Source organism: Hypanus sabinus, chromosome 13, assembly GCF_030144855.1.
Source record: "Hypanus sabinus isolate sHypSab1 chromosome 13, sHypSab1.hap1, whole genome shotgun sequence".
Taxonomy (NCBI): domain Eukaryota; kingdom Metazoa; phylum Chordata; class Chondrichthyes; order Myliobatiformes; family Dasyatidae; genus Hypanus; species Hypanus sabinus.
The window spans coordinates 71,017,289-71,044,828 of NC_082718.1; the positions used below are offsets into that span (position 1 = coordinate 71,017,289).

Genomic DNA, 27,540 nt, shown 5'->3' on the forward strand with positions numbered 1-27,540 from the left:
AAACATTTCCATAATATGTATTTCAGATATTGTACATATATATCATATAGTCATATATGCCATAAATCTCCACATAATATTTATCTGAGGTATACACTTATAGAAAAGAGAGGAAAGAAAGAACAAGCAAAAGGAGAAAACTATGTACAAGTAGGGAGTGATTTTTTTTTACAACATATTCATTGATTTGTGAGAATAAAATCAGGCCTATGAGGTGTTATGTAGTTAAACCATTTGTCCCCAGTATTAATCAAACTGTTCAAACTTATCATTAACAGATGCTGTTATCTTCTCCATTTTGTAAATGTCCATTGTAATTTCCATCCATGCATTTAAGGTTAGGCTCTCCTGTGATAACCATTTCTTAGTTAAGAGTCTTTTACCAGCCACCAACAGTAGATTCATTAAATATTTATCTCTTTTCAACCATTCTTGAGGTACATACCCAAAATATATGGTCTTACTTTCTAAGGGTATTTCACATTTAAAGATATCTTGTAGGGCATTGCGTATCCCACTTCAATAGTCCTTGATAACAGGGCATTCCCAGAAAATATGATAATGGTTTGTATTTTGATTTCCACAATTTCTCCAGCAAACAGGAAGGTTACTACTATAATGAGATTTCTAAGAGGGTGTAATAAAATATCTTATCAAGTTTTTCCATCCAAACTCCCTCCATTTCTGTGAACTGGTACACTTACATTGATACCTCCATATTATTGTCCATTCTTCCTCAGATATAATTATCCCTCCCCCCTTCTCCCATTTTGTTTTAATGTATGAAGTTGAATGTGTTTTAAGATTTGACAAACCCTTATACACACTTATACATGCTTCCCCCTGGAACTTTGGAATATAGAGTTTTGTAAAACACTTCAAAAGCTTCTTGAATTTCACTTAGCTTTTTTTTAAATCATTTTTGTTCTTAGATTCCTAATTCTATGAACTGTATTTTCTGCTATCTTTTTTTTTCCAGTTTCCACACCAGTATTTTCATAGACTTAGATCCACTTTCACAATGTCTCTGTTTCAGAAACGTAAAATTTTTATGATTTCTTGCGTAGCTAAACTATTAATTTCATTCCCAATTTTTAAAATTTTGTCTAATGTATTCTGTGCCAAATTAAATTTGTGTTTTTTTCCCTAGTTCCTTCAGCCTATTTTGTAATTCCTCTAATGTTTTATTCCTTATTTTTTTCTTATATGAAAATAATTTTCCCTCTTAAGACAGCCTTCAGAGTATCCCATAGAATGGGAGGTGAAACCTCTCCATTATCATTGAATTCTAAGACCAATTTTTTTTTAATTTGTTCCTTAAAGTGGGGATCATTGAGTAGACTTGAATTTAGTTTCCAAATAGTATTCTTTAGTTGTACGTCAAAATCAACAGATAAATATATAGGTACATGGTAACTTACATCTATTGTCCCAATTTCATAGTTGTTTATTTTGTCTTTCTCTTTTCCAAATGTTATGAAATAGTCTATACTTGCATATACAGAATGGGGGACAGAATAATGAGTGTAATCCCTTCTGTTGGGGAAAAGGTCTCGCCATACATCAATTAGACCAACATCCTCAAAAAGTGTATTAACTTTCTTATGTAAGGATTTTGTTTCATAGGTTTGTCTATTGGAAGAGTCTAACTTTGATTGTAATTGTAAATTTAAGTCTCCCCCACATATCAGGAGACCTTCTGTTTTCGTTACCATATTAAGACTGCATAATTCACGATAATACAATTGTATTTCTATGTTGTATTCACTGTCCTGTTGTACATACTATTGAATATAACTAAAAATTGCACATTACACATTCAGATGGAGCTGTAGCGTAAAGATTTTTACTTATGTGTATGAAGGATGTAAGAAATAAAGTCAATTCAATTCTTTCAGGTTGAGATGCTTCAACAACACTGGAAAGAGGGGGCAGATGGCCAGTATAAAAGGGTTGGGGAAAGTACTAGAGCAGGAGCTGATGGGTGATAGGTGTATCCTGGTGCGTGGGGGTGGAGGGAGGTGATAAGCAGGTGAGGGACGGGGAGAATGGGATGATGTAAAAAAAGCTCAGAGGTGATAGGCGAAAGTGACAAAAGGTTGAACATGGAACTAGTAGGACAGGGAGCACTAGAAGGATGGGGAGTGGGCATGAAATAAAGGGAAGATAGTGAGGAGTGGAACCAGTGGGAGGAACATGTAAGCAATGGACAGATCAGGGGGTAAGAGAAAGGGGAAGAATAGGGTGATGGGGTGAATCTCTCTCCACAGACACTGCTACCCAAGTCTTTCAACATTTTCTGATTTTAGCATCTGCATGTTTTGCTTTTGCATAAAGAATTTTGATCTTTTCACTTTGAAGCAAACTGGCAACTGAGAAAGATTGTGACCATTTCAATCTCTCTAAAGTTAATTAATTTCAGGTTTCTTGATGTTGTCTTATTCTGCTACAAAATTTGCATTGTTAAAGTTCAGTTCTCAGTCTTAGATACACACAGCATTCATACCTCTGTGCTCACTGTGCAGTTTCAGACGCTGGTTGTAGAGATTTTTCTCGGTCAGATGTTGGATCTCAAGCAAACCCTGCACAATCTCAAAGACGGTGCCATCGATCAAAGCCAAGGCAAGGTTACTTAGTATGTCATAGGACAATCGTTGTTGACACGAACTTTAAAAAGGAAGATTGGCATTAATCAAAAGGTAAATTATCAATCAGGGTCAACAGATAAAATGTGCCTTTCTGCACAGTTGATAAAATGTTCAGAACTCCACTTAAAAAGGTGAGGGGAAGACTCTACAAAGAGAGCAAAGTGGACTGTAAAGATGTTATCTAGTTGAACTGAGAGTTCAATGCAAGTGAATATATCATAGAATATTATCAAGATCAAAGAAATGATTGTGGACTTCAGAAAGGTTATGGTCAACCACTCTCCAATGCACATCAATGGCTGTGTTGTAGACAGAGTGAAGAGCACAAGGTTCCTTGGTGCTACACAGAAAAGATGATCTAACCTAGACCCACAACACCTCGTCACTAGTCCAGAAGGCAAAGCAGCATCTACACTGTCTGAGGAGATTCCGGCCAGGCTCCCTGCCCCTATTCTAACAACCTTCTGCAGGAGTACCGTCGAGCATCCTGTCTGGCTGCATTATTGTGAGAGAACAGGACCAATAAAGTGTGACAGTGTGTATGGAACCAGAGCAGACAGCATAGAAACATAGAAGGACTACAGCTCAATACAGGCCATTCAGCCCACAAAGCTGTGCCAAATTTGTCCTTACTTTAGGAATTACCTAGGGCTATCCATAGCCCTCTATTTTTCTGAGCTCCATGTACCTGTCCAGGAGTCTCTTTAAAGACCCAATCCTATCTGCCTCCACCACCATCGCTTGCAGCTCATTCACCACTCTCTGCGTAAATAAACTTACCCCTGACATCCAAGAACCTTAAAACTGTGCCCTCTTGTGCTAGCCATTTCAGCCCTGGGGAAAAAGCTTCTAACTATCAACATATTAGAGGTACTTCATGAGTACTTTGCTTCAGTATTCACTATGGAAAAGGATCTTGGTGATTGTAGGGATGACTTCATTGGACTGAAAAGCTTGAGCATATAGACATGAAGAAAGAGGATGTGTTAGAGATTTTAGAAAGCATCAAGTTGGATAAGTCACCGGAACTGGATGATATGTACCCCAGGCTACTGTGGGAGGCAATGATCTTTGCATCATCAATGGTGACAGGAGAGGTTCCAGAGGATTGGAGGGCTGCAGATGTTGTTCCTTTATTCAAGAAAGGGAGTAGAGATAGCCCAGGAAATTTTAGACCAGTGGATCTTACTTGAGTGGTTGGTAAGTTGATGGAAAAGATCCTGTTAGGCAAGACTTATGAACATTTGGAGAGGCATGATTAGGAATAGTCAGCATAGCTTTGTCAAAGGCAGGTTGTGCCTTATGAGCCTGATTGAATTTTTTGAAGATGTGACTAAACACATAGGTGAAGGTGGAACAGTAGATGTAGTGGATTTCAGCAAGGCATTTGATAATGTACCCCATGCAGGGCTTATTGAGAAAGTAAGGAGGCATGGGATCCAAGGGACATTGCTTTGTGGATCCAGAAATGGCTTGCCCACAAAAGGCAAAGAGTGGTTGTAGACAGGTCATATTCTGCATAAGAGGTCAGTGACCAGTGGTGCGCCTCAGGGACCCTTACTCTTCGTGATTTTTTTAAATGACATGAATGAGGAAGTGGAGGGATGGATTAGTAAGTTTGCTGACGACACAAGGGTTGGGGGTGTTGTGGATAGCGTGGAGGGCTGTCAGAGCTTACAGCGAGACATTGATAGGATGCAAAACTGGGCTGAGAAGTGGCAGATGGGATTCAACCCAGATAAGTGTTAGGTGGTTCAGTTTGGTAGATCAAATATGTTTGCAGAATATAGTATTAATGGTAAGACTCTTGGCAGTGTGGAGAATCAGAGGGATCTTGGAGTCAGAGTCCATATGACACTCAAAACTGCTGCGCAGCTTGACTCTGTGGTTAAGAAAGCATATGGTGCATTGGTCTTCATCAATTGTGGGATTGAGTTTAAGAACCGAGAGGTAATGTTACAGCTATATAGGATATATTGGATATATAGGATATATTGGTGGCGGAGTAACATCAGGGCCAGGCTCCAGAATGGATGTTTCCGGGTTCGAATCCAGTCGGGCCATTCCCAAGTGCCATCCGTGCCAAGTTGAGTGTTGAGATCACAACTCGACCTCATAAAATAAAAAGGAAAATACTGCGAAATGTCTGTGTGAGAAATGGCACGCTACACAGTCTTTCGTTCTGCACCTTGTACGACATGAAAATGCCCAACACTGGCCTCAGGCCTGAGTCGACATCATCATCATATATAGGACACTGTTCAGACCCACTTGGGAGTACTGTGCTCAGTTCTGGTCACCTCACTACAGAAAGGATGTGGAAACTATAGAAAGGGTGCAGAGGAGATTTACAAGGATGTTGCCTGGATTGGGGAGCATGTGACCTGATAGAGGTGTACAAGATCAAGAGAGGCATTGATTGTATGGATAGACAGAGGCTTTTTCCCAGGGCTGAAATGGTCAACATGAGAGGGCACAGTTTTAAGGTGCTTGAAAGTTGGTACAGAGGAGACGTCAAGGTTAAGTTTTTTTGCGCAGAGAGTGCTGAGTGCATATAACGGGCTGCCGGTGACGATGGTGGGGGTGGATACGATAGGGTCTTTTGAGAAACTCCTGGATAGATAAATACTTAGAAAAATAGAGTGTTATGGGTAACCCTAGGTAATTTCTAAAGTTAGTATTTGTTCGGCACTGCATTGTGGGCCGAAGGGCCTGTATTGTGCTATAGGTTTTCTAAGTTTCTGTTTTCTATTGTGTGGTACAGAAGCTTCAAGGCATTGGACTGCAAAACTCAAGAGGATGGTAAAAACCTCAAAGGATCACCATGTTTTTCCTTCCCACTATTTGTGACACTTACCGGGAGTGTTGTACATGAAGGGCTCGAACGATTCTTGAGGATCCCTCCCACCCATCCAACAGTCTCTTAGACCCAAGACCATCAGCAAGGAGTTACAGGTTCATCAGGAGACTGTAAGACTAATGAATCCCCTGCTACCACCAAGATCTCATCACCAGGACAAGGGCTATTTGCCGTACTGTTAACTGCTTATTTACTTTGTTGCACACTATATGAATTTTGAATTATATTTTATGAACTTGTCCTTGATAATATTATTTTATGTGCTGTGTGTGATATGTGTTTTGTGGGTGCACCATGGCTCGGAAGAACATTGTTTTATTTGGTCTTATATGGTTTCATTGCTAACGTAATGGTCTTTCTGTAGAAGCAATGTTTGGGTTATAGTTAGAGGTTACGGATGGCTTTGGAAGCCATCCAATGAGGGGAGCGTGTTTTTGTGTTGTGCGCCTGACACCAGTGTGAGCTGGATCCTTTGTTCGGTGGTAGGTGAAGAAAGAAGACACTGGGGAGAACCGTCATAGCATACAATCTGGTGGGAGACCCATTTGTTCAAGATGGATTGCATGCGACGTTCAGAAGGTGGTGTAAGCCTTCACGCAGACCGAGGGCCCAGCGTGTGGGTGACAGACAAGTTCAAGATGAGCTCCAACTTGTGCACATTTGACTGTTTAACTATAATGGACCCTTTTTGTTTTTCTTCTTTCTTTTCTTGGAAAGATTTCAGTCAGGTTTTAAGGCTTATCATAGCAGAGTCTGCTGTGCTGAAACTGTACAATGACTTGGTCCTCTCTATCAACTCAGGTGACTCCGCCATTCTAATTCTTCTTGACCTCAGCACAGTGTTCGATACTGTGGATCACACTATTTTAATAGATTGTCTCCGATACGGGATTGGTGTTGATGGCACTGCCATGAACTAGTTTACATCCTACCTCAAAAATAGAACCTCCATTAACATAGGCAAATTATCTTCTCCCCCAGCTAGTCTTTCCTGTGGGGTCCCACAAGGTTCCATCCTAGGTCCCATTCTTTTCTCTCTCTCTCTCTCTATATATATATATACTTCCTTTGGCCAAATCATTCAAAAATATGACATTTCTTTCCACTGTTATGCTGATGACACACAGCTTTATCTCCCCATGAAACCAAACGTCCAGCCTCACGAACTGCCTTGAGGACATAAAATGTTGGATGGCACAAAACTTCTTACAGCTGAATGAAGGCAAGTCTGAAGTTGTCCTATTTGGCCCCCCTGACTCCATCAAACTGATTACCAACAGTCTTGGTAACATGTCCACCCTTGTCGATCCCCATGTTAAATCCCTTGTTGTGTTATTTGATTCCACCTTTAAGTTTGACAAGCAAGTTAATGCAATAGTAAAAGCCAGTTTTCTCCAGCTCTGAACTATTGACAAAATCAAGCAGTTTCTCTTTCAAAGACCTCGAGAAAGTCATCCACACCCTTATATCCTCCCGCTTGGACTACTCCAACTCCCTGTATACTGGGATTAGTCAGTTGTCCCTGTTCCGTCTACAACTGGTCCAGAATGCCGCAGCCAAGGTCAACAGGTACCCAGAAGAGGGACCATATTACTCCTATCCTGGCCTCCCTCCACTGGCTGCCAAGTATGGTTCAGAATTGATTTTAAGATTCTCTTGTTTGTTATATAGCCCTAAAGGGGCTGCCCACCCCCCCAATATCACAGACCTTCTAACCCCTTATTTTATTTCCAGGTCCCTCAGGTCAGCTGACTTAGGGCTCCTGGCTGTCTCATGATCTATGCTTAAGCTCATGGGTGACTGTGCCTTTGTTATTGTAGCCCCTAGGCTGTGGAACAACATTCCCCTCCCTATCAGATCTGCCCCCTCCATCAACTCTTTTAAATCCAGGCTCAAAACTTACTTTTATTCACTAGCATTTGAATCCTCCTGATGTGGCTGATTTTTGGCTTGTGCCTAGGCCCTTGTGTTGTTTCTTTTGTGCCTATAAGCTGTTTGCCTTGTAGGTTATGTCTGTATTTCTTGTATTTGTGATTTTTGCTATGCCCTGATCTGTACAGCACTTTGGTCAACATGGGGTGTTTTTAAATGTGCTATATAAATACATTTGACTTGACTTTTCTTCTTTACTAATCCTAAGATTTACTAAGATTCAGAAACATAATTTCTTTAATCGTATGCAGTGTGCTGTTATTTCTTGGCACTGAATTGTAACAGGATAGCAAATTGCACAGCATCTACACAAACCAGGGTTTGGGATGGGACAGCCATCTCAATCTCACAGGTTTGACAGGACCGGAGTGTGTCTTTCCAAGGAAACCAGGTAGTTTCATATATAACAAAGACAACAACATCTTTTTAAAGTAATCCCACTACTCAGCTCTTGAACCACAACCATGCAGATTATGCTATTTTCAGAGTTCCAAACAGCTGACAAGGATTCTGTCTTCAAGTTTTGGAGAACCAAAATCCAGACTTTATTGTTCAGAAGAAAAGTATTGTTAGTTTTTCTTTAATCTTTCTTCTACTTTTCTTAAATTTACAGTACATTTCCTTGTTGTCGACCTACCTGCTGAGCTAGATAGAATGCTCCCATTTCTCCCTGACTCAACTTCTTTTATTCTTATTAAAGCTTAATTAAGTCTTCTCTCAGCACAATCAAAATATATTAACCAATGTAATATATTTGTCTCCTTCCTTTTCTGCTACTCTCTTGTATTTGAAGTACTTCTTAGCGACAATATTTCTCCAGTTCTAATGACTTTCTGTCTGACATTCTCTGCTCTTAGACCTCTTCCAATTATTTGTTAAATGACATTTGATTGTCAAAAATGTAGTATTTTTAATTAATTAAAACAAAGGGATTTAAAATATTATTTTGGCTATCCAGGGAAGAGTTCCAGTAAATGCACAGGCCAATACCACGTGCTCCTTCTGTAGGGTCACTGAAGTAGTAATAATCAACCTATACTTTGATTCATATAAAGAAACGGGCAACAAGGCAAATGTGGTACATGGATTATTCTAAAGCAAAAATGAGTATCTTCAGTCTGCAGTCTCAAATTTCAGTCTATTTGAACAAATATATTGCAACAAATAAGGGCAATTAAAATAAAAACCACACCATCTTAAAAAGTTTCTTCCCCTAAGCAGTTAATCTGATCAACCATTCCAATTAGCCGCCCCATACTCCTCCATCTATTAACTCCATCACTGCAATGCTGTTTACACATCGTAAAGAAATGTTATTTATGCACTTACACACATTATTCCATATCTGTACTTTAATTTTTTGCTTATTTTTATCTCATTATGTATAATTGTTCAATGCTGTTGCTTTTTATTGCATGTCATTCCCTGCACAGCAAATCCCTAATATATGTAAATGTACATGGTGAATGAAGTTGATCTTTGAATACTTGCTCACTTCAACATGCTCCATTAATCAATGCTGCAGGAAAGAACTCCCATGAGAATCATGCCTAATATACACATTCTAGGACTTAAATCGTGCAAATATTTCACATCCAGGAAACTCTGGCTTCCTGAAGCACACAGCCAGAAAGATAAATTGACCTTCTGTGAAACACTTCTGGACACAAAGTTCAAGTTTCAGGATTGTTAAATAATTCTAGACCAAATTTGTTGCAGACCCTAAAATGAATTACCTGCATGCTCACTAAGAACAATTACCGATTATGCTTCAATCTTAGAATAAAATGCAAGATGGGACACCAGTGAGTTCACACCAGAGAGAAGCTGTTGTGCTCCAAGTGCAAGTAGGGATATACACCAAGACTTCCAATTAGGTGAAGCACAAGCAAATTTACACTGAGGAGAAAGTTTAAATGCAGTGAGGGGGTGGGGGGGAGGAATGGGGCTTATTTTGCTGTGTTGTTCTGGTGAGTTTTGTGGACATCCTATGATGGCACCAGAAGATATGTTGACATGTGCAGCCTGCCCCAGCACATTTAGGTGTGTTGGTTGTTAATGCAAACTCCATGTTTCCACATACATGTGATAAATAAATGTGAATCTGATCACAATCATGTGCATCACATGTATGAAGAGTAACACACACAAAATGCTGGAGGAACTCAGGTCAGGCAGCATCCATGGACAGAAAAAAACATTCAGCATTTATGGCCAAAACCCTTCATCAGGACTCATGAATGAAACCGCATTCAAAATCTTGATTTATGCCAAAGTGCAATGAATCTGTTACATTCCTAAATGTTTGGATTTTTTTTGTACAAATTTGATGTTCTTCTCCACTGAAACTCAATTTAGTACAATAAAAAGATACACAAAGTGCCAATTTAAAGCACAAGGCATTCATGTGCAAAACCGTGAAGCAAGATTCTCTATTCTCTAAATAGCAAAACAACAAAAACTTGCAAAGTCTGAATTCATCACTTGACTACCTTGATAAGTCTTTGACCAGACTTTGCAGTTGAGAAAGAAGATAGTAATGCTGCTCCTGCTGTTTGGCAATGTCTACTGGATCTTCATATACCCCAGTGTTTTTGTTCATGTTCAGCTTGGAAGTCTCACAATACTTGAACTTTCAAATTTAAGCCTCCTTTCCTAAAAGTCAAATACAATAGCTTTAAAAGTAAATTAACAGTGAAAAATGTAATACATTTTAGTACCAACTATAATATGGCTACACACCCTTCATCTAATAGGTGTTTTATATTTTTCTATTGCTATGGTGCTTTGATTTGGATTCTGTACCTATCTTAGTGGGCTCACTGGTGGTGTAGCGGCATCAACACTGGACTTCGAGGCAGATGGTCCTGAGTTCAAATCCAGCCGGATCCAAAAATTGGCAATCTACTTCCGTGTCTTGGCGTGAAAAACTATAGGTCACCATGTGATGCACACAAACAAAGGGAAAACATCTGCAGATGCTAGAAATCCAAGGCACACACACAAAATGCTCGAGGAACTCAGCATCCATGGAAATGAATAATCTGTCAACGTTTCAGGCTGAGACCCTTCTTTAGGACTAGAAAGGAAAGGAGACACTTCCTAATAGTTTAAAGCATCTTACGTTTTATGCAAAGCTCTTAAAATGACCACTTTTCAATTGCATAATTGGTCATTGCATCATCACTCAAGGTACATGGCATCTAAGCATCGGTTGATTCCATTTTCACTTCCCATAAATGGATAAAAAAGTGCAGGGTGAAATTAAAGGGTCCCTTGGTTTGCCATCAAAGCAACATTCAAAATTATTTATTTTGAACCTCAAAGTTCAAAATAAATTTATGAAGATACATATTATATCACCCTGAGATTCATTTTTGCAAGCATTCACAATAAATACACAGAAACACAATTGAATCAATGAAAAACCACACACAACAAAAATGGGCAAACAACCAATGAATAAAAGACAACACATTGTGGAAATACAAAAAAAAACAAAATAATAAATAAATAATTTGGAGAAGATGAGCTATATAGTCCTTGAAAGCAAGTTGTGGAATTACATCAGTGTTGGGGTGAATGAAGTTATCCACTCTGGTTTAAAAGCCTGCTGTTTCAAGGGTAATAACTGTTCCTGAACTTGGTGGTGTGGGATCTATGTGGGAAACAGAAGTCACCAAAGGCAAGTGGAATATGATCTGTTTGCATTTGGAAACAAGTTGTTTAAGCAATCACTCTTGGCTCTATCATCTTCTAACTATTTCCTCAGTGACTGCCTCAGGAAAACTTGCAACCCAATAAGTGCTAAGTACTACTATTTCCAGCAACAGAATAGATGTGGGGAGGATGTTTCCTATAGCGAGGGAGTCTAGGACCTGAGGGCACAGCCTCAGACTAAAAGGATGTCCATTTAGAACAGAGATGAGGACGAATTTCTTTAGCCGAAGGGTGGTGCTTATGGAATTTATTGTCACGGGTGTCTGTGAAGGCCAAGTCATTGAGTATACTTAAAGTAGAGGTCGATAGTCAGGGCACCAAAGGTTGCAGGGAGAAGGCAGGAGAATGGGGTTGAGAGGGATAATATATCAGCCATGATGGAATGGCAGAGCAGACTCGATGGGCCAAATAGCCTGATTCTGCTCCTATATCTTATCTAAAGCAAAGAATACATTTATTATACAAGCTTGTAAACTTCTACAGATACACAGGATCCTATTTGTTTGCATCATGACCTTTATGGAAACAACAGTGCCCAAAGACAACAGAAAGTGGTAGGTACAGCCCAGTCATTACAGGCAAATCTCACCGCACCAATGCTTATATTTACACGGAGTGCTGCTACAAGAAAGCAGCCTCCATTGTCAGTGACCCGTATCATTCAGGCCATGCCGTTACTGCTACAACCATCAGGCATTAGGTCCCACACCTGCAGGTTCAGGAACAGTTATCACCCAACAACCATCAGCTCCTGCACCAGTGTGGATATCTTCAATCGTCACTACCCTCAATTGATACAACCACCTCCAGACTCACTTTCAAGGACTCTACAACTCGTTTTCAGAATTTTTTTTATTTGCTTTCCTTTGCACATAGGTTATTTTTCAGTTTTTGCCTTTTTATGCACTGTTGCTCATGAATTTCTTTCCTGTAAGTGCCAGCAGGAAAATGAATCTCAAGGTAATATATGGCTGCTTTTTGGAGGTTTGCTTTGGCAGAATATCGGGCTTGGTTTCCCCGTGAAATTAACTCTTTAAACACATGACAACCAACGATACAGAAATTTAAGCATGTTGTGTTCCGACTGCTACTTTCTTCTATTTCAAAAGAATCCACTTCATTCACTGTACTTGAAAAAGTAAAAAGTGCTGAAGTCACCAAAGTACTGTACAAAATTGAAATCCTTTCCTCATCACTAGAGTATTTTACAACACATTACTGGACTGGAGGAGCTCGGGGGCTATATTGACTCAAGAATGGGCTTCATACGAAGGGCAAATGGGAAATTCCTGTTCGAGTTTCACCTTCACCTCCCTCCCGTCCTGGAGCATCTACCCCAAACTATCCTATCTCATCCAGCCTTTCATACCTCGCCCCCTTCTCACCAGAAATGAACCAAGTAGCAAAAACAAAAGTCAAAATACACTTTTTTAAAAGGTGTCCTACGCCGGAACAAAATAGAACAACAGAACTGTCGGGAAGCTAACAGCTCTAACTCGGGGTGAGATGTCGGGTCCAGTGCTTCTGCTTCGGGATTGGAAGCTGCAAACTGTTAAGCTTCAGCAACTTCAGAACCACGCCAGGCAGTAAAAGAAGACAATGCCGTTTTAGACATAGATTTTAAAATTCCACTTTAAAAAGCAAATCTACGTCCAAAATAAACACCGGGACGCAGCGCACCCATCCCAATTACCTCATCTTCAGTGTGGCGTCCGATGTGAAGAACCGCGTTTCAGGCGACGTCATTCGAAGCTTGACGCCTGTAGCGCCGTGAGTAGCCTCCTCACGTGATTAATGGGATGACGTCACCGCGCAGCCGTGGGCTTGTCTCATCGCCATCTTGTGTGTGGCATCCTCACCTCACGTCGGCGGTGTTGAGTGTGATGATGCCATTGGCCTGGAATTTTTCCAAGGATACTGTCTTGTCTATTTCGAAGATTTTCTATTTTTTAAAAATTTATATGTCAGGATATTGGATTTTGGAGTGTAAATCTATAGTTCCGTGAAAGTGTCGACACGTGGATAGCGTGGTAGAGAGGCATATGACATGCTTTGCCTTCGTTGGTTGGGTCATTGAGCGTAAAAGTTGATAGGTTGGGTTACAGTTGTATAAAACTTCGGTAAATTATTGTACAGTGAAAAACTGTCTTGCATTCTGATCATACAGGTCAATTCATTACACAGAGCATTGTGATAGTACAAAGTAAAACAACAATGCAGAATAAAAGTGCACTATTGTTAGACAATAAGCTCATAACAAGGTGGATTATGAGTTCAAGAGTCGATTGCAACACACACAATATGCTGGAGGAACTCAGCAGGCTAGGCAGCATCGATGGAAAAAAATTCAGTTGATGTTTCAGGCTGAAACCCTTCACCGAAGGTTTTCTGCCTCAAACATCAACTGTACTTTTTCCCATAGATACTGCCTGGCCTGCTGAATTCCTCCAGCATTTTGTGTCTATTGCTTGGATTTCCAACATATGTGGATTTTCTTTGCTTGTCAAGAGTCAAATGTGTCATACTTAAGGGTTGTTCAATAACCTTACAACACCAGGATAAAAGCTGTCCTTGAGCTTGGCGGGATGTGCTTTGAGACTATTGTATGTCTGCCCAGTAGGAGAGGAGAGAAGAGAGAATGATTGGGGTAGGTAAGGTCTTCAAACTACAAAACATTGTGGATATAGCATAGTGCATCCCAAGTAAAGTCCTCCCCACAACTGAGCACATTTTCATGGAGCACTGTCACAGCAAAGCAACATTCATCAAGGAGCCCCACCAACCAGTCTATGATCTCTTCTCACTGCCTCCATCAGGAAGGAGCTTCAAGTCCCAAGCACTGGGTTCAGGAAGAGTTATTGCCCCTTAACCATCAGGCCCTTTAACCAGAGAGGATAACTTCACTCATCTCAACACCGAACTGATTGCACAACCTCCAGACTGATTTATAGGGACTCTACATCTAATGCTGTCAATAATTATTGCTTATTTATTTTTGCAATTGCACAATTTGTTGTCTTTTGCACACTGGTTGGTTGTCTTTGTTTTGTGTTTTTTTTTCATTGATGCTATCATGCTCTTTGTATTTCCTGTGAATGTGAATGCCAGCAAGAAAATTATGTCATATATGTATTTTAATAATAAATTTACTTTGGTGGTAAACTATGTATACCTGTCTGGACACTCCCCTCTGCTGACTGCTCCTGTGGCTCCTCCCACAGACCACTGTATAAAGGCGATTGGAGGCACTGCTCCTCTCTCAGTCTCCAAGATGTTGTGGTCCCTTTTGCTGCTAATAAAAGCCTATCGTTCACCTCCTGTCTTCGAGAGTTATTGATGGTGCATCAACTTTGAACTCGTAGATGGAGTTAGAGCGGAATGTGGCCATGCAGTCCAAGTGTTTATGGGGCTGATTTTTCAGCCTTCTGGTGCGTCAGTATTGAGGAAAATCATGCTGGAGGATGCCTGACCTTACTGATTTGGTCTGTTCTGTTCGTCAGGAAGTCAACGATCCAATTCCAAATGGAGTCTGCGAGCCCCAGGTCGGGCAGTTGGGAGATGAATTTATTGAAATTATACTACTGAAGAAAGAGCAATAACTACCAAACCATAGTCCAACATAGGTTTTGTATTGTCCAGATGCTCCAGAGATGTGTGTTGTGTTATGTTTTGTAACTTAAAAATATTAATTCAAAGGAAGACACGGAGTCTGAAATGTCAGTTTAACTTTGTGCATATCACACGGTAGCATGATCATTGAACATAGAACATAGAATAGTACAGCACATTACAGGCCCTTCGGCGCACAATGTTGTACTGACCCTCAAACCCTGCCTCCCATATAACCCCCAACCTTAAATTCCTCCATATACCTGTCTAGTAGTCTCATAAACTTCACTAATGTATCTGCCTCCACCACTGACTCAGGCAGTGCATTCCACTCTCTGAGTACAAAACCTTCCTCTAATATCCCCCTCGAACTTCCCTTCCCTTACATTAAAGCCATGTCTTCTTGTACTGAGCAGTGGTGCCCTGGGGACGAGGTGCTGGCTATCTACTCTATTGATTCCTCTTAACATCTTGTATACCTCTATGTTGTCTCCTCTCATCTTCCTTCTCCCTTAATCTCTGATCATAATGCATACTCTCTAAACCAGGCAGCATCCTGGTAAATCTCCTCTGTACCCTTTCCAATGCTTCCACATCCTTTTCCTATCGTGAGATGACCAGAACCGGACACAGTATTCCAATTGTGGTCTAACCAGAGTTTTACAGAGCTGCATCATTACATCGCGACTCTTAAACTCTAACCCTCAACTTGTGAAAGCTAACACCCCATAAGCTTTCTTAACTACCCTATCTACCTGTGAGGCAACTTTCAGGGATCTGTGGACATTTACCCCCAGATCCCTCTGCTCCTCCACACTACCAGTATCCTGCCATTTACTTTGTTCTCTGCCTTGGAGTTTGTCCTTTCAAAGTGTACCACCTCACACTTCTCTGGGTTGAACTCCATCTGCCACTTCTCAACCCACTTCTGTATCCTATCAATGTCTTTCTGAAATCTTTGACAATCCTCTACACCACCACCAACCTTTGTGTCGTCTGCAAACTTGCCAACCCACCCTTCTACCCCCACATCCAGGTCATTAATAAAAATCATGAAAAGTAGAGGTCCCAGAACAGATCCTTGTGGGACACCACTAGTCACAACCCTCCAATCTGAATGTACTCCCACTGAGAGATCTATGACCTGACCCGATTCGTTACCTAATACTAGATCTAGTATGGCATTCCCCCAGTCGGCCTGTCAACATACTGTGACAGGAATCCATCCTGGACACACTTAACAAACTCTGACATAACAAACCCTTGGAACTAATCAGGTGCCAATCAATATTAGGGAAGTTAAAGTCACCCACGTTAACAACCCTGTTATTTTTGCACCTTTCCAAAATCTGCCTCCCAATCTGCTCCCTGCTGCTACCAGGGGGTCTATAGAGTAACTGCTCCCTTCCTGTTCCTGACTTCCACCCATACTGACTCAAAAGAGGATCCTGCTACATTACCCACACTTTCTGTAGCTGTAATAGTATCCCTGACCAGTAATGCCACCCCTCCTCCCCTTTTTCCCTCTCTCTATCCCTTTTAAAGCACTGAAATCCAGGAATATTGAGAATCCATTCCTGCCCTGGTGCCAGCCAAGTCAGCCAAGTGATGACGTATGTATACATATAACCTGCAATGAATTATTTAAACTAATAAGAAAACAATCTATTTTAAAGATAATCCAAATATGAAATACATAACACTGCTTAGCCATAAACTCCAACTCATTAAGAATGCATTTCAACTACAGACACAGTATACTATATTATACAACTACTGTATGACAGTTACCATACGATGGCTTTGGGTCTGTACTCACTGGAATTTAGAAGGATGGGGGGGGGGGGGATCTCATTGAAACCTTTTGTATGTTAAAAGGCCTAAACAGAGTAGATGTGGAAAGGATGTTTAAAATGGTGGAAGAGTCTAGGACAAGAAAGTACAGCCTCTGGATAGAGGAGTGTCTATTTAAACAGAGAAATGTCTTTAGCTAGAAGCTGGTGAATTTGTGGAATTTATTATCACGGGCAGCTGTGGAAGCCAGGTACTGGGTGAATTTAAGGCAGAGCTTGATAGGTTCTTGATTGGACATGGCAGCAAAGGTTATGGAGAGAAGGCAGGCAAGTGGGACTAAGGAGGGGAGAAAGGGATCAGCCATGACTGGATGGCGGAGCAGACTCGTTGGGCCAAATGGCCTAATTCTGCTCCTATGTCTTAAGCTCTTATCATCTTTACGGACATCCAAAGCATAGTAAGTTTTAAATTGTCCCATTCTGTCCTAAAGATTTAATTGCTGTGGGGAATTTCTTAGTCTCATGGGATAATGTCTTTCTTGATGAGCGGGATCACTCTGCTTGGCAGGTGAGACATGGCTGTGAAATAATTTCACGTTCTGGGGCCTCCTCCATTATGGTTGTAGGAATTAGCTTTGAGACTGCAGGAAGTGTCTCTGATAGTGGTAGCCACCTTTCATTTTTTCTTCTCACTTGTACATCTTGATCTTGGGAAGATCCATTTAGTTCACTGGAGTATTCTCTTATTAATTTACCTAGTCCATTTCTGACACCTCCCTCCCCTTTCTCGATCTCTCTGTCTCTATCTCTGTTTATCTGCTGATATCTTTTATAAACCCATTGATTCTCACAGCTACTTGAATTATACATCGTCCCACCCTGACACTGTAAAAATGCCATCCCCTTTTCTCAGTTCCTTGGTCTCTGCCACATCTGCTCTCAGGATGAGGTGTTTCAATCCAGTACCAATGAGGTCTGCAAATAAAGAGGCTTTCTTTCCTCCACCATCAACACTGCCCTCACCCATATTTCTTCCATTTTATGCTTGTCTGCCCTCACCCCATCCTCCTGCTGCCACACCAGAGATAGGGTTCCTCTCATCCTCACCTTCCACTTCACCAGCCTTTGTGTCCAGAACCTCTGCCATCTCCAATGGCCACCAAGCACATCTTTCCCTCCCCCACTTTCTGCTTTCTGCTTTCTGCTTTCCTTATGCGACTCCCTCGTCCACACGTTCCCCCTCACTGATCTCTCTCCTGGTACTTATCTTTGCAAGTGGAACAAGTGCCACACCTACACCTACACCTCCTCTCTCACTGTGCTTCCTGGAGAGGTGACACTTCACCTGTGAGTCTATTGGGATCATTGAGTGTATCTGGTGCTCCTGGTGTGTCCTGTTTCTCAGTGAGACCTGACATAGATTGAGAGACCACTTTGCCGAGCTTCGTCTGCCAGAAAAATCAGGATCTTCCTGATTCTACTTCCCATTCCCATTCCGACATGTCAGTCCATAGCCTCCTCTACTGCTGCGATGAAGTCACACTCAGCTTGGAGGAGCAACACCTTATCACCTTATTCCATCTGGGTAGCTTCCATAAACATAAACATAAGCATAAACATCAATTTCTCAAACTTCGGTAATGCCGACCCCCCCCCCCCTTCACCATTCCCCATTCCTGTTTCCCCCTCTCACTTTATCTCCTTACCTGCCCATCTCCTCCCTTTGGTGCTCCTCCTCCTTCCCTTTCTTTCATGACCTTCAGTCCTCTCCTATCAGATTCTCCCTCTTCCATATCTTTATCTTGTTCATGAATCAGCTTTCCAGCTCTTTACTTCACCCTCTCCCCCTCTCCCAGTATCACCTATCACCTGACTCCTTGTACTTCTTCCTCCCCTCTCCCCACCTTCTTATCCTGACTTCTTAGTCTTACCTTGCCGGTCCTGATGAATGGTCTTGACCTGAAATGTCGACTGTACTTTTTTCCATAAATGCTGCCTGGCCTGCTGAGTCCCTGAAGCACTTTGTGTGTGTTACTTTCTATCTCCAGCATCTGCAGGTTTTCTTGTTTGAGCAAGTAATTACCTGATTAACATATCAGAGGCTTTCTCAGGTATGTTACCTGCAAAAACTGTTGTAGTCAGACCAGTGCTTTCATCTCTTTCACGATTCCTCTGAGCAGCATTGTCCTTCCTCGGTCCAAAGTGCTTTCCAACCACAGGCACACCTGTTTGTCCTCTGTTGAGCTATGTTTCATCATGTTCAGCATGGAAGCATTCATGGCATCATCCACTACCTTTCTTCGCTTTCAGATGGCTTCATTGCAGAGGATGTGACATGCATATGATGAATGGATCTCTAATCGAGTTGCAGTTGTCTCAATCAGATCCCCACCATGCTGGCCCTCCTGTTTTTATCACATACCAGCTCAATGTGGCTTGTTGGTTGTTGCATTTCACTGTTACGAATGTCATTCCCATGGGAGTTAGGTATATTTTCTCCAGTATAACTTCTTAGTTCAATATCTACAGGCTTTAGTCCAGTACCTTTGAAATGCCTCTCAAATTCATTCTGTGGAATGACTGAACCAGTCAAACCAGGAATGTAAGGTGAAAGCACTGTGTACTAGAAGAAGACAGGATCATGAGAGAGGTGATAGGCAGCTGGAGGAGGAGGCAGAGTGAAACTGGGATGGGTGAAGGAAGAGGGAGGGAATTACTGGAAGCTGGAGAATTCAATGTTCATGCCAAGGGGCTGGAGACTACCCAGCTGGTATATGAGGTGTTGCTCCTCCAACCTGAGTTTGGCCTCATCATGGCAGTAGAGGAGGCTATGTATGGACATATCTGAATGGGAATGTGAAGCAGAGTTGAAGTGGGTGGCAACCGGGAGATCCTGTCGGTTGTGGCAGATGGAGCGGAGGTGCTCAACGAAGGGGTCCCCCAATCCGTGTTGGGTCTTGCCGATGTAGAGGAGGCTGCACTGGGAGCACCGGATGCAATAGATGATCCCAACAGACTCACAAGTGAAGTGTTGCCTCACCTGGAAGGACTGTTTGGGGCCACATCTCCTCTATTTCCCTCACTTCGGCACTCACCCCATCCTCCTGTCACCACAACAGGGACCAAACTCCCCTTGTCCTCAGCTACCACCCCACCAGACTCCGGATCCAGCATATTATCTTCCGCAACTTCTGCCATCTTCAACAGGTCTCCACCACTAAACACATCTTTCCCTCTCCACCCCTCTCCGCTTTCCGCAGGGATCATTCCCTCCACGACTCCCTGGTCCACACATTCCTCCCCACGGATCTCCCACCTGGCACTCATCCCTGCAAGCGTAATTGTTACACCTGTCCCTACACCTCCTCTCTTACCAACATTCAGGGCCCCAAACAGTCCTCCAGGTGAGGCAACACTTCACTTGTGAGTCTGTTGGGATCATCTATTGCATCCGGTGCTCCCAGTGCAGCCTCCTCTACATCGGCGAGACCCAACGCAGATTGGGGGACCGCTTCGTTGAGCACCTCCACTCTGTCTGCCACAACAGACAGGATCTCCCGGTTGCCACCCTGATGCACCATCAATAACTCTCTGAGATGGGAGGCAAGATATCGGCTTTTATTGACTGGAAGAAAGAACAAGCAGTAGTTGACCTCCATACTACATCCTGGAGACTGAGGGCAGGGCTCAGGCCTCAATCGCCTTTATACCGGGGTCAGTGGGCGGAGCCACAGGAGCTGTCAGCGGGGGGCGTGTTCAGACAGGTATATGTAGTTCACCACACACCCACTTCAATTCTGCTTCACATTCCCATTCGGATATGTCCTTACACGGTCTCCTCTACTGCCATGATGAGACCAAACTCAGGTTCTGGGTAGTCTTCAGCCCTTTGGTACAAACATCGAATTCTCCAACTTCCGGTAATTCCCTCCCTCTCCCTTCCCCCATCCCACTGTCACTCTGCCTCCTCTTCTAGCTGCCTATCACCTCTCTCATGATTCTGCCTTCTTCTACTACCCACAGTACTTTCCCCTTACATCCCTTCTTCACCTCTCCAGCCTATCCCCTCCCTGCTTCCCCTCCCCCACCCTTTGATCTTTCCTCTGTTGGTTTTTCACCCTCTCCCCACCTTCTTTATAGGGCCCCTGCCCTCTCTTTCTTCAGTCCTGACGAAAGGTCTCAGCCCGACGCGATGACTGATCATTTCAACGGATGCTACCCGACCTGCTGAGCTCACCCAGCTTGTTTGTACATATTAGTGAATGTTTCGATGTACGTTTCAAATAATACTAATCTTTGATCGAGCTCCTTGCACTTAGAATCATACAACACTGCAATATATACTGTAATTCATAAATTTTTATTTTTATGTATTGCAATGTACTGCTACCGCAAAGATAACAAATTTCACAACATATGTCGGGATATTAAACGTGACTCTGATCCCAGTTAAAACTGAAAGTCACGGCAAACAGATAACTGTTCCGGGTGTGAAACCCGCCAGGTCTCAGCAACGAGCAGGGTTGATGGGAGATGTGAAACACGTGATTTACTGTGTTTAAAGGATTTTCTGTTTATAAATCTGCGGTGCGTTGATATGAGTCCTATTTACCTTTAACTTGCGAGGAAGAGCGATCCTTGTCAGAGGTTTGGAAGCGCACAGAATGTTCAAAGGACAAATCGGGGAATCTTCATGGAGACCAAGTAAGTTAGGTTGAAAATCCTTAACTTCCTTCTCCTGTTGCATCACAGTTCAGCGAAACTAAAGCCAATGCTCTCATCTGGAAGGAGTGCCGGGGCGTGGAAGGCGAGAGGAGAACCACCAGTCTCTTCTACGAAAACAGGAAGTTTTCTTTTGACAGAGTCGCTCTTGGAGATCGACGCCGAACAAGTTTAAACAAGATGCAGTCGGCCAGGAGTGAATAAACGCTAGTCAGCGTCCCTCTTTTACTGATATTCCTCGCTGGGTCCAGTGTTTTTACTCTATTGATTTTCATTTTCCGGGGGACCTGTTGGTGACAGTAAATGGCCACCGCGATTGCCAAAGACCAGAAAACAACAGCATGGTAAGTGTTTACGTGTTAGTGTGTTGGTCTGCAAAGTCATCTATGGTTATTCGGCACTGAATAGAAACATCTTACGGTGCAAACCAGGTGATGTAGTATTTTTGACAAATGCAAACTATAAACTGGCCAGTATTTTAGTTTATTTTATGGTTGGTTCTAAAAAGTGTGCGGGAGGAAGGAGAATCCTAGGGTGTAGGTAAATAAATGCCCTTCGTTGGGACAGCATTGAAAATCTGCTTTGCAATGGCTGTGGAGTGGAGGTGCTAGAAAAAGTAGTTGAGGCATATAAAGCAACATTTGAAAGACAGGAACATGGCAGAAAAGGTTGAGGCTGCAGGCAAGTGGGACTAGCTGAAGGTGGACAGCGTGGACGGCAGTAAAGAGTTGGGCTGAAGGATCTGATTCTGTGCTTTTTTTAATCTTTGACTCGATGATACACTTGACCCAAGCTGTAGAACCCAAGCTCCACACCATCAGGTTCATACATTAGGCTCTTGAACCAGTGTGGAAAGCGTCACTCACCTCAATACCAAACTGTTTCCGCAATCTATGGACTCACTTTAAAGGATACAACTCATGTTCTTAATGCTATTTACTACTTATTTATTATTATTATTTTTGTTTAGTATTTGCACAGTTTGTCACACACTGTCCATCATTGTGTGTAGTTTTTCATTGATTCCATTATATTTCTTTGTATTTACTGTGCATCCGACATGAAAATAAATCTCAGGGTGGTATTTGCTGACATATATGTACCTTGATAATAATTCACTTTGAACTTTGAGAGATATGAAAAGCCGGATAAGGATGTGCAGATAAAGACCTTGCAAAGCTCAGAGCTAAGTCTCTGTACTGAAAGGACCTAGAGAAGAATATATCAAAAGAATCCCCTTGGCCTTCCTGACACCTTCATGTGATCATCAATCCAAACACTTTTCAAATTGAAAACATCAACTTTGGTGCAAAGCTGCTACAATTTAGACCAGAGCATGAGTTATCCAAGATTTTGCAAGCAGTAAAACATAATTGAGTTGCTTCGATAGAGTGGACATAGTGAATGTTAACAGATGTAGGAGTGATCTGGAAAGAGTGGACAAAGTGAATGTTAACAGTGGTTTACAGTGATTGGGATAGAGTGGACAGAGTGAATGTTAACAGTGGTTTACAGTGATTGGAATAGAGTGGACAGAGTGAATGTTAACAGTGGTTTAAAGTATTCGGGATAGAGTGGACAGAGTGAATGTTAACAGTGGTTTAAAGTGTTTGGGATAGAGTGGACAGTGTGAATGTTAACAGTGGTTTAAAGTGATCGGGATAGAGTGGACCGACTGTTAACGGTTGTTCAGAGTGTTCGGGATAGAGTGGACAGTGAATGTTAACAGTGGTTTAAAGTGTTTGGGATAGAGTGGACAGAGTGAATGTTAACAGTGGTTTAAAGTGTTCGGGATAGAGTGGACAGAGTGAATGTTAACAGTGGTTTAAAGTGTTCGGGATAGAGTGGATAGAGTGAATGTTAACAGTGGTTTAAAGTGTTTGGGATAGAGTGGACAGAGTGAATGTTAACAGTGGTTTAAAGTGTTCGGGATAGAGTGGACAGAGTGAATGTTAACAGTGGTTTAAAGTGTTCGGGATAGAGTGGATAGAGTGAATGTTATCAGTGGTTTAAAGTGTTTGGGATAGAGTGGACAGTGTGAATGTTAACAGTGGTTTAAAGTGTTCGGGATAGAGTGGATAGAGTGAATGTTAACAGTGGTTTAAAGTGTTCGGGATAGAGTGGACAGAGTGAATGTTAACAGTGGTTTACAGTGATCGGGATAGAGTGGACAGAGTGAATGTTAACAGTGGTTTAAAGTGTTCGGGATAGAGTGGATAGAGTGAATGTTAACAGTGGTTTAAAGTGTTTGGGATAGAGTGGACAGTGTGAATGTTAACAGTGGTTTAAAGTGATCGGGATAGAGTGGACCGACTGTTAACGGTTGTTCAGAGTGTTCGGGATAGAGTGGACAGTGAATGTTAACAGTGGTTTAAAGTGTTCGGGATAGAGTGGACAGAGTGAATGTTAACAGTGGTTTAAAGTGTTCGGGATAGAGTGGACAGAGTGAATGTTAACAGTGGTTTACAGTGATCGGGATAGAGTGGACAGTGTGAATGTTAGCAGTGGTTTACAGTGATCGGGATAGAGTGTACAGACTGTTAACAGTTGTTCAGAGTGATCGGGATAGAGTGGACAGAGTGAATGTTAACAGTGGTTTAAAGTGTTCGGGATAGAGTGGACAGAGTGAATGTTAACAGTGGTTTACAGTGATCGGAATAGAGTGGACAGTGTGAATGTTAACAGTGGTTTACAGTGATCGGGATAGAGTGTACAGGGTGAATGTCAGTGCTTTAGAACTATCAGGAAAGTGGTTGAAAATAATGGGGATAGAATGGACCGAGTGACTGTTAACTGTGGGTTAGTGTGATTTGGAAAGAGTGGACAGAGTGAATGTTAACCGTCGTAGGGGTGATCAGCATAGATTTGACAGAGTGAATGGTAAATAAATCACCTGGACCAGATGGTGTACACCCCAGAATATTGAGAGAGGTTGCTGAAGAGATTGTGGAGGCTTTAGTAATAATCTTACAAGCATTTTTTTCTATTGGTAGACTGCTGTGCAGAGCATACCATAGCCTCACTGTCAGTAATGTAGACATAGAAAGTTCAAATCACAAACAAGAGAAAACCTGCAGATGCTGGAAATCCAAGCAACACACACAAAATGCTGTGGGAGCTCCACAGGTCAGGCAGCGTCTATGGAAAAGAGCACAGTTGACGTTTTGGGCCGAGACCCTTCGGCAGGACTGGAGAAAAAAATGCTGAGAAGTTAGATTTAAAAGGTGGGGGAAGGGAGAGAGAAGCACATTCACCTATTGCCTTGTATTTCTCTCAGTCCTCCTTTTTTTTCTTCAGTCCTGCTGAAGCTTCTTGGCCTGAAGTGTTGACTGTACAGTTTTCCATAGGTGGTACCTGACCTGCTGAGTTCCTCTGGCATTTTGTGTGTGTTGCTTGACACAGAAGCTTAGTCTGATTGTGAAAAAAACAAGTTCACAAATGTTGAAAATCTGACATAAAATCACAAAATTCGATTTGGTCTGAGCCAGACTCTACCTTGTGACTCTTTGTGTTTGAAGATTTATTTATTTTATTTAGAAGTACAGCACAGAATCGGCCTTTCCAGCCCTCAGAGCTGTGCCACCCAGCAACCACAATTAAATAACCTAATCATGAGACAATGACCAATTAACCTAATCCAGTGTTAACTGTACTGCCTGTCTCTTCCTGTCATAGAGTCAGAGAGTATGACAGTGCAGAACCAGGCCCTTTGGCCCATCTAGTCCATGCCAGTCTGGTTTTTTTGCCTAGCCCCATATCCCTGCAGCTAGACCATATCCCTCTATATCTCTCTCATCCATGTACCTATACAAACTTCTCTGAAATGTTACAATTGAACCTACATCTACCTCTTCTGCCGGCAGCTCCTTCCATGTACACACCTCCTTCTGACTGAAGAAGATCACCCTCTGGTTCCCCTTAAATATTTCACCTTTAACCCATGACCTCTAGTTACGCTCGCAATTAACCTCAGGAGGAAATGCTGAAAATGTGTTTGTTGTCTTTGTTGGGTTGGCAGAGAGGCATCTTTTTGTACTGGGAGATTTTAGTCATCGAGTCAGGCCCATCTTGTCTGTGCTGATCAAAATGCTCTCGAAAGCTAATGCCATCTCCCTCCATCTGGCCCACATCTTTATTTGCCTTTCCCTAGTGGTACTGGATGTACTGACGTGATCAAATGATCTGTGTAGCTAAGCATGCAAAACAAGGGCTTTCACAATGCAATAGTTTTCACAATACTTTCTGTGCAAGTGACAATATTAAACCAGATTAATTTAGACCCTTTAACCATGTACTTTCCCAAAATGTATTTTAAACATTAAATCCACCTCTACCACTTCCTCCAGCAGCTTATTCCATATGCTCACAACCCTCTGTGTGAAAAAGTTACCTCCCAGGTGCTCTTGAAGTTTTTTCCCCACTCACATTAGCCTTTGGCCTCTTGTTTTAGACTCTCCACCAGCATACTCATCTGCTTGGCTGAACTTGTTCTAACTTTGAACAACACAGAACTGTATAGCACAGAAACAGGTTCCTACAGTTCACCAAGCATGACCACCATGATGCTTATCAATGTAACTTCATTGTACTGCGGTAGGTGCACCTTCCTCTGTAAGTCTATCAGATGCCTTTCAGATGTTGTAATTGTATCTGTCTCTGCCTCAGCCTCCAGCACTCCATCCTCTGTTCCAACATGAAACATTAACTCTAATTTGCTTCACATAGATGCTGCTCGACCTATTGAATATTTCAGGCATTTTTATTACATTTTGTTTGTTTGTTTTAAAATTCTGTAAGACCAAAAGACATAGGAGCAGAATTCAGCCGTCCAGCCCATTGAGTCTGCTCCACCATTCGATCATCGCTGATTTTCCCTCTCAATCCCATTTTCTTTCCTTTTCTCCATAACCTTTGATGCCCTTACTAATCAAGAACCTATCAACCTTTGCCTTAAATATAACTTTGCCTCCACAGCCATCTGTGGTAATGAATTCCATAGATTCGTTACCCTCTGGCTAAAGAAATTCCACCTCATCTCTGTCCTAACTTTGAGGTTGTGCCCTCAGCTCCTACACACTCCCACCATCAGAGATATCCTCTCTGTGTACACTACGCATCTCAGCATTTCAATACTATATTTGCTAAGTTTCAATGAGATATACCCCCCCCCCATTATTCTAAACTGCAGTAATTATGTTTCAATTCAAGCTAACTTTTAAATCTTTAATCTAAGAGTACAGGCCCAGAGCCACCAGGTGCTCCTCGTATATTAACCCTTTCATTCTCTGGAATGAAACGTATGTATGCTGTGAACTTCAAAAGTAAATTGCAGCATGTGCAGCTTTCTTTTGATGTTCACAGCATACACAGAGTCCAGTTTATAGAGTAGATGTGAAGAGAACGAGAGATGTATCTGTGTGTCAGTCATTACGTTGTTTACTGTTATCAGCCTCATGATGGCAAAGAATGAAGAATTCTGTTCTTTTTTTACCGTTAACTACAGTTCGGAGCCAGGCCTTATTCAATTTTTAGCACACTGAAGGGTCTGGGCCCAAAACATCAACTGTTTACTCTTTTCCATAGATGCTGAGTTCCTCTAGCATTTTGTGTGCTTTGCTCTGGGTTCCCAGCATCTGCAGATTTTCTCAAGTTCTTTGTATATGTAGTTTGCAGAGGTGGGAGAGGGTCTGAGAAGATAGCAGTGATGCAGATTTGGGATTAACATAGAAACATAGAAAACCTACAGCACAATACAGGCCCTTCGGTCCACAAAGTTGTGCCGATCATGTCCCTACCTTAGAAATTACTAGGTTTACCCATAGCCCTCTAGTAAAATCCGGAACAAAGGGTTCTCATTACAGCCACACCAGCTAACTCTGCAGGGCAATTCCAATCAATTGCCGATGAGTTTAACAGAGCACACTGACTAAATTCATCTGAGGTTCGGCAAATCGGAGCGTTCTTTCAGAGTGTGGTGGGTTCGAGGGATTACGGAAATTATGCATTGTACTGTGAAAATAGGAATAATTACATGGAAATAAGTACTTTGAGAATAGCTGTGAGTGTCTCTTTCATTCATTTTCAGAAATGAAATTAGTTCCAGTGCAAAGTCCTGATTTTTCCACTCAGTGCCTCTGAGATCCTCGGGTTGGTTTAAATGATCACATAAATATTGCAACATGTTCAACTGCCTCAGTCTTGGGCAGAATACACAAAAGGCTTGACATCTGACAGCTCCTTCCCAAAGTTTACCCCG

The 27,540-nt window shown here is 42.0% G+C and overlaps 2 protein-coding genes across 8 annotated transcripts in view; one reads left to right on the forward strand and one right to left on the reverse strand.

The window, feature by feature from the left end:
* Positions 1 to 13,047, reverse strand: part of dgcr6 (DiGeorge syndrome critical region gene 6) — a 32,125-nt gene extending 19,078 nt beyond the window's left edge. Inside the window, exons 1-3 of one of the 3 annotated variants that reach the window (XM_059987868.1) lie at positions 12,854 to 12,984; positions 9,933 to 10,095; positions 2,507 to 2,667 (exon numbers count right to left, since the gene is read on the reverse strand). In XM_059987868.1, coding sequence (XP_059843851.1) covers positions 2,507 to 2,667; positions 9,933 to 10,042 — 271 coding nt within the window. In that variant the 5' untranslated portion in view covers positions 10,043 to 10,095; positions 12,854 to 12,984. Of the gene's footprint in view, positions 1 to 2,506; positions 2,668 to 9,932; positions 10,096 to 10,245; positions 10,510 to 12,853 lie in introns of those variants that run through there. The other 2 variants (XM_059987869.1, XM_059987870.1) reach the window with 2 other exon arrangements.
* Positions 13,048 to 20,405: 7,358 nt separating this feature from the next.
* Positions 20,406 to 27,540, forward strand: part of hps4 (HPS4 biogenesis of lysosomal organelles complex 3 subunit 2) — a 91,603-nt gene continuing 84,468 nt past the window's right edge. Inside the window, exons 1-2 of one of the 5 annotated variants that reach the window (XM_059987860.1) lie at positions 20,406 to 20,482; positions 21,315 to 21,628. In XM_059987860.1, the coding sequence (XP_059843843.1) occupies positions 21,588 to 21,628 (41 nt within the window). In that variant the 5' untranslated portion in view covers positions 20,406 to 20,482; positions 21,315 to 21,587. Of the gene's footprint in view, positions 20,483 to 20,550; positions 20,835 to 20,965; positions 21,629 to 27,540 lie in introns of those variants that run through there. The other 4 variants (XM_059987859.1, XM_059987861.1, XM_059987862.1 and 1 more) reach the window with 4 other exon arrangements.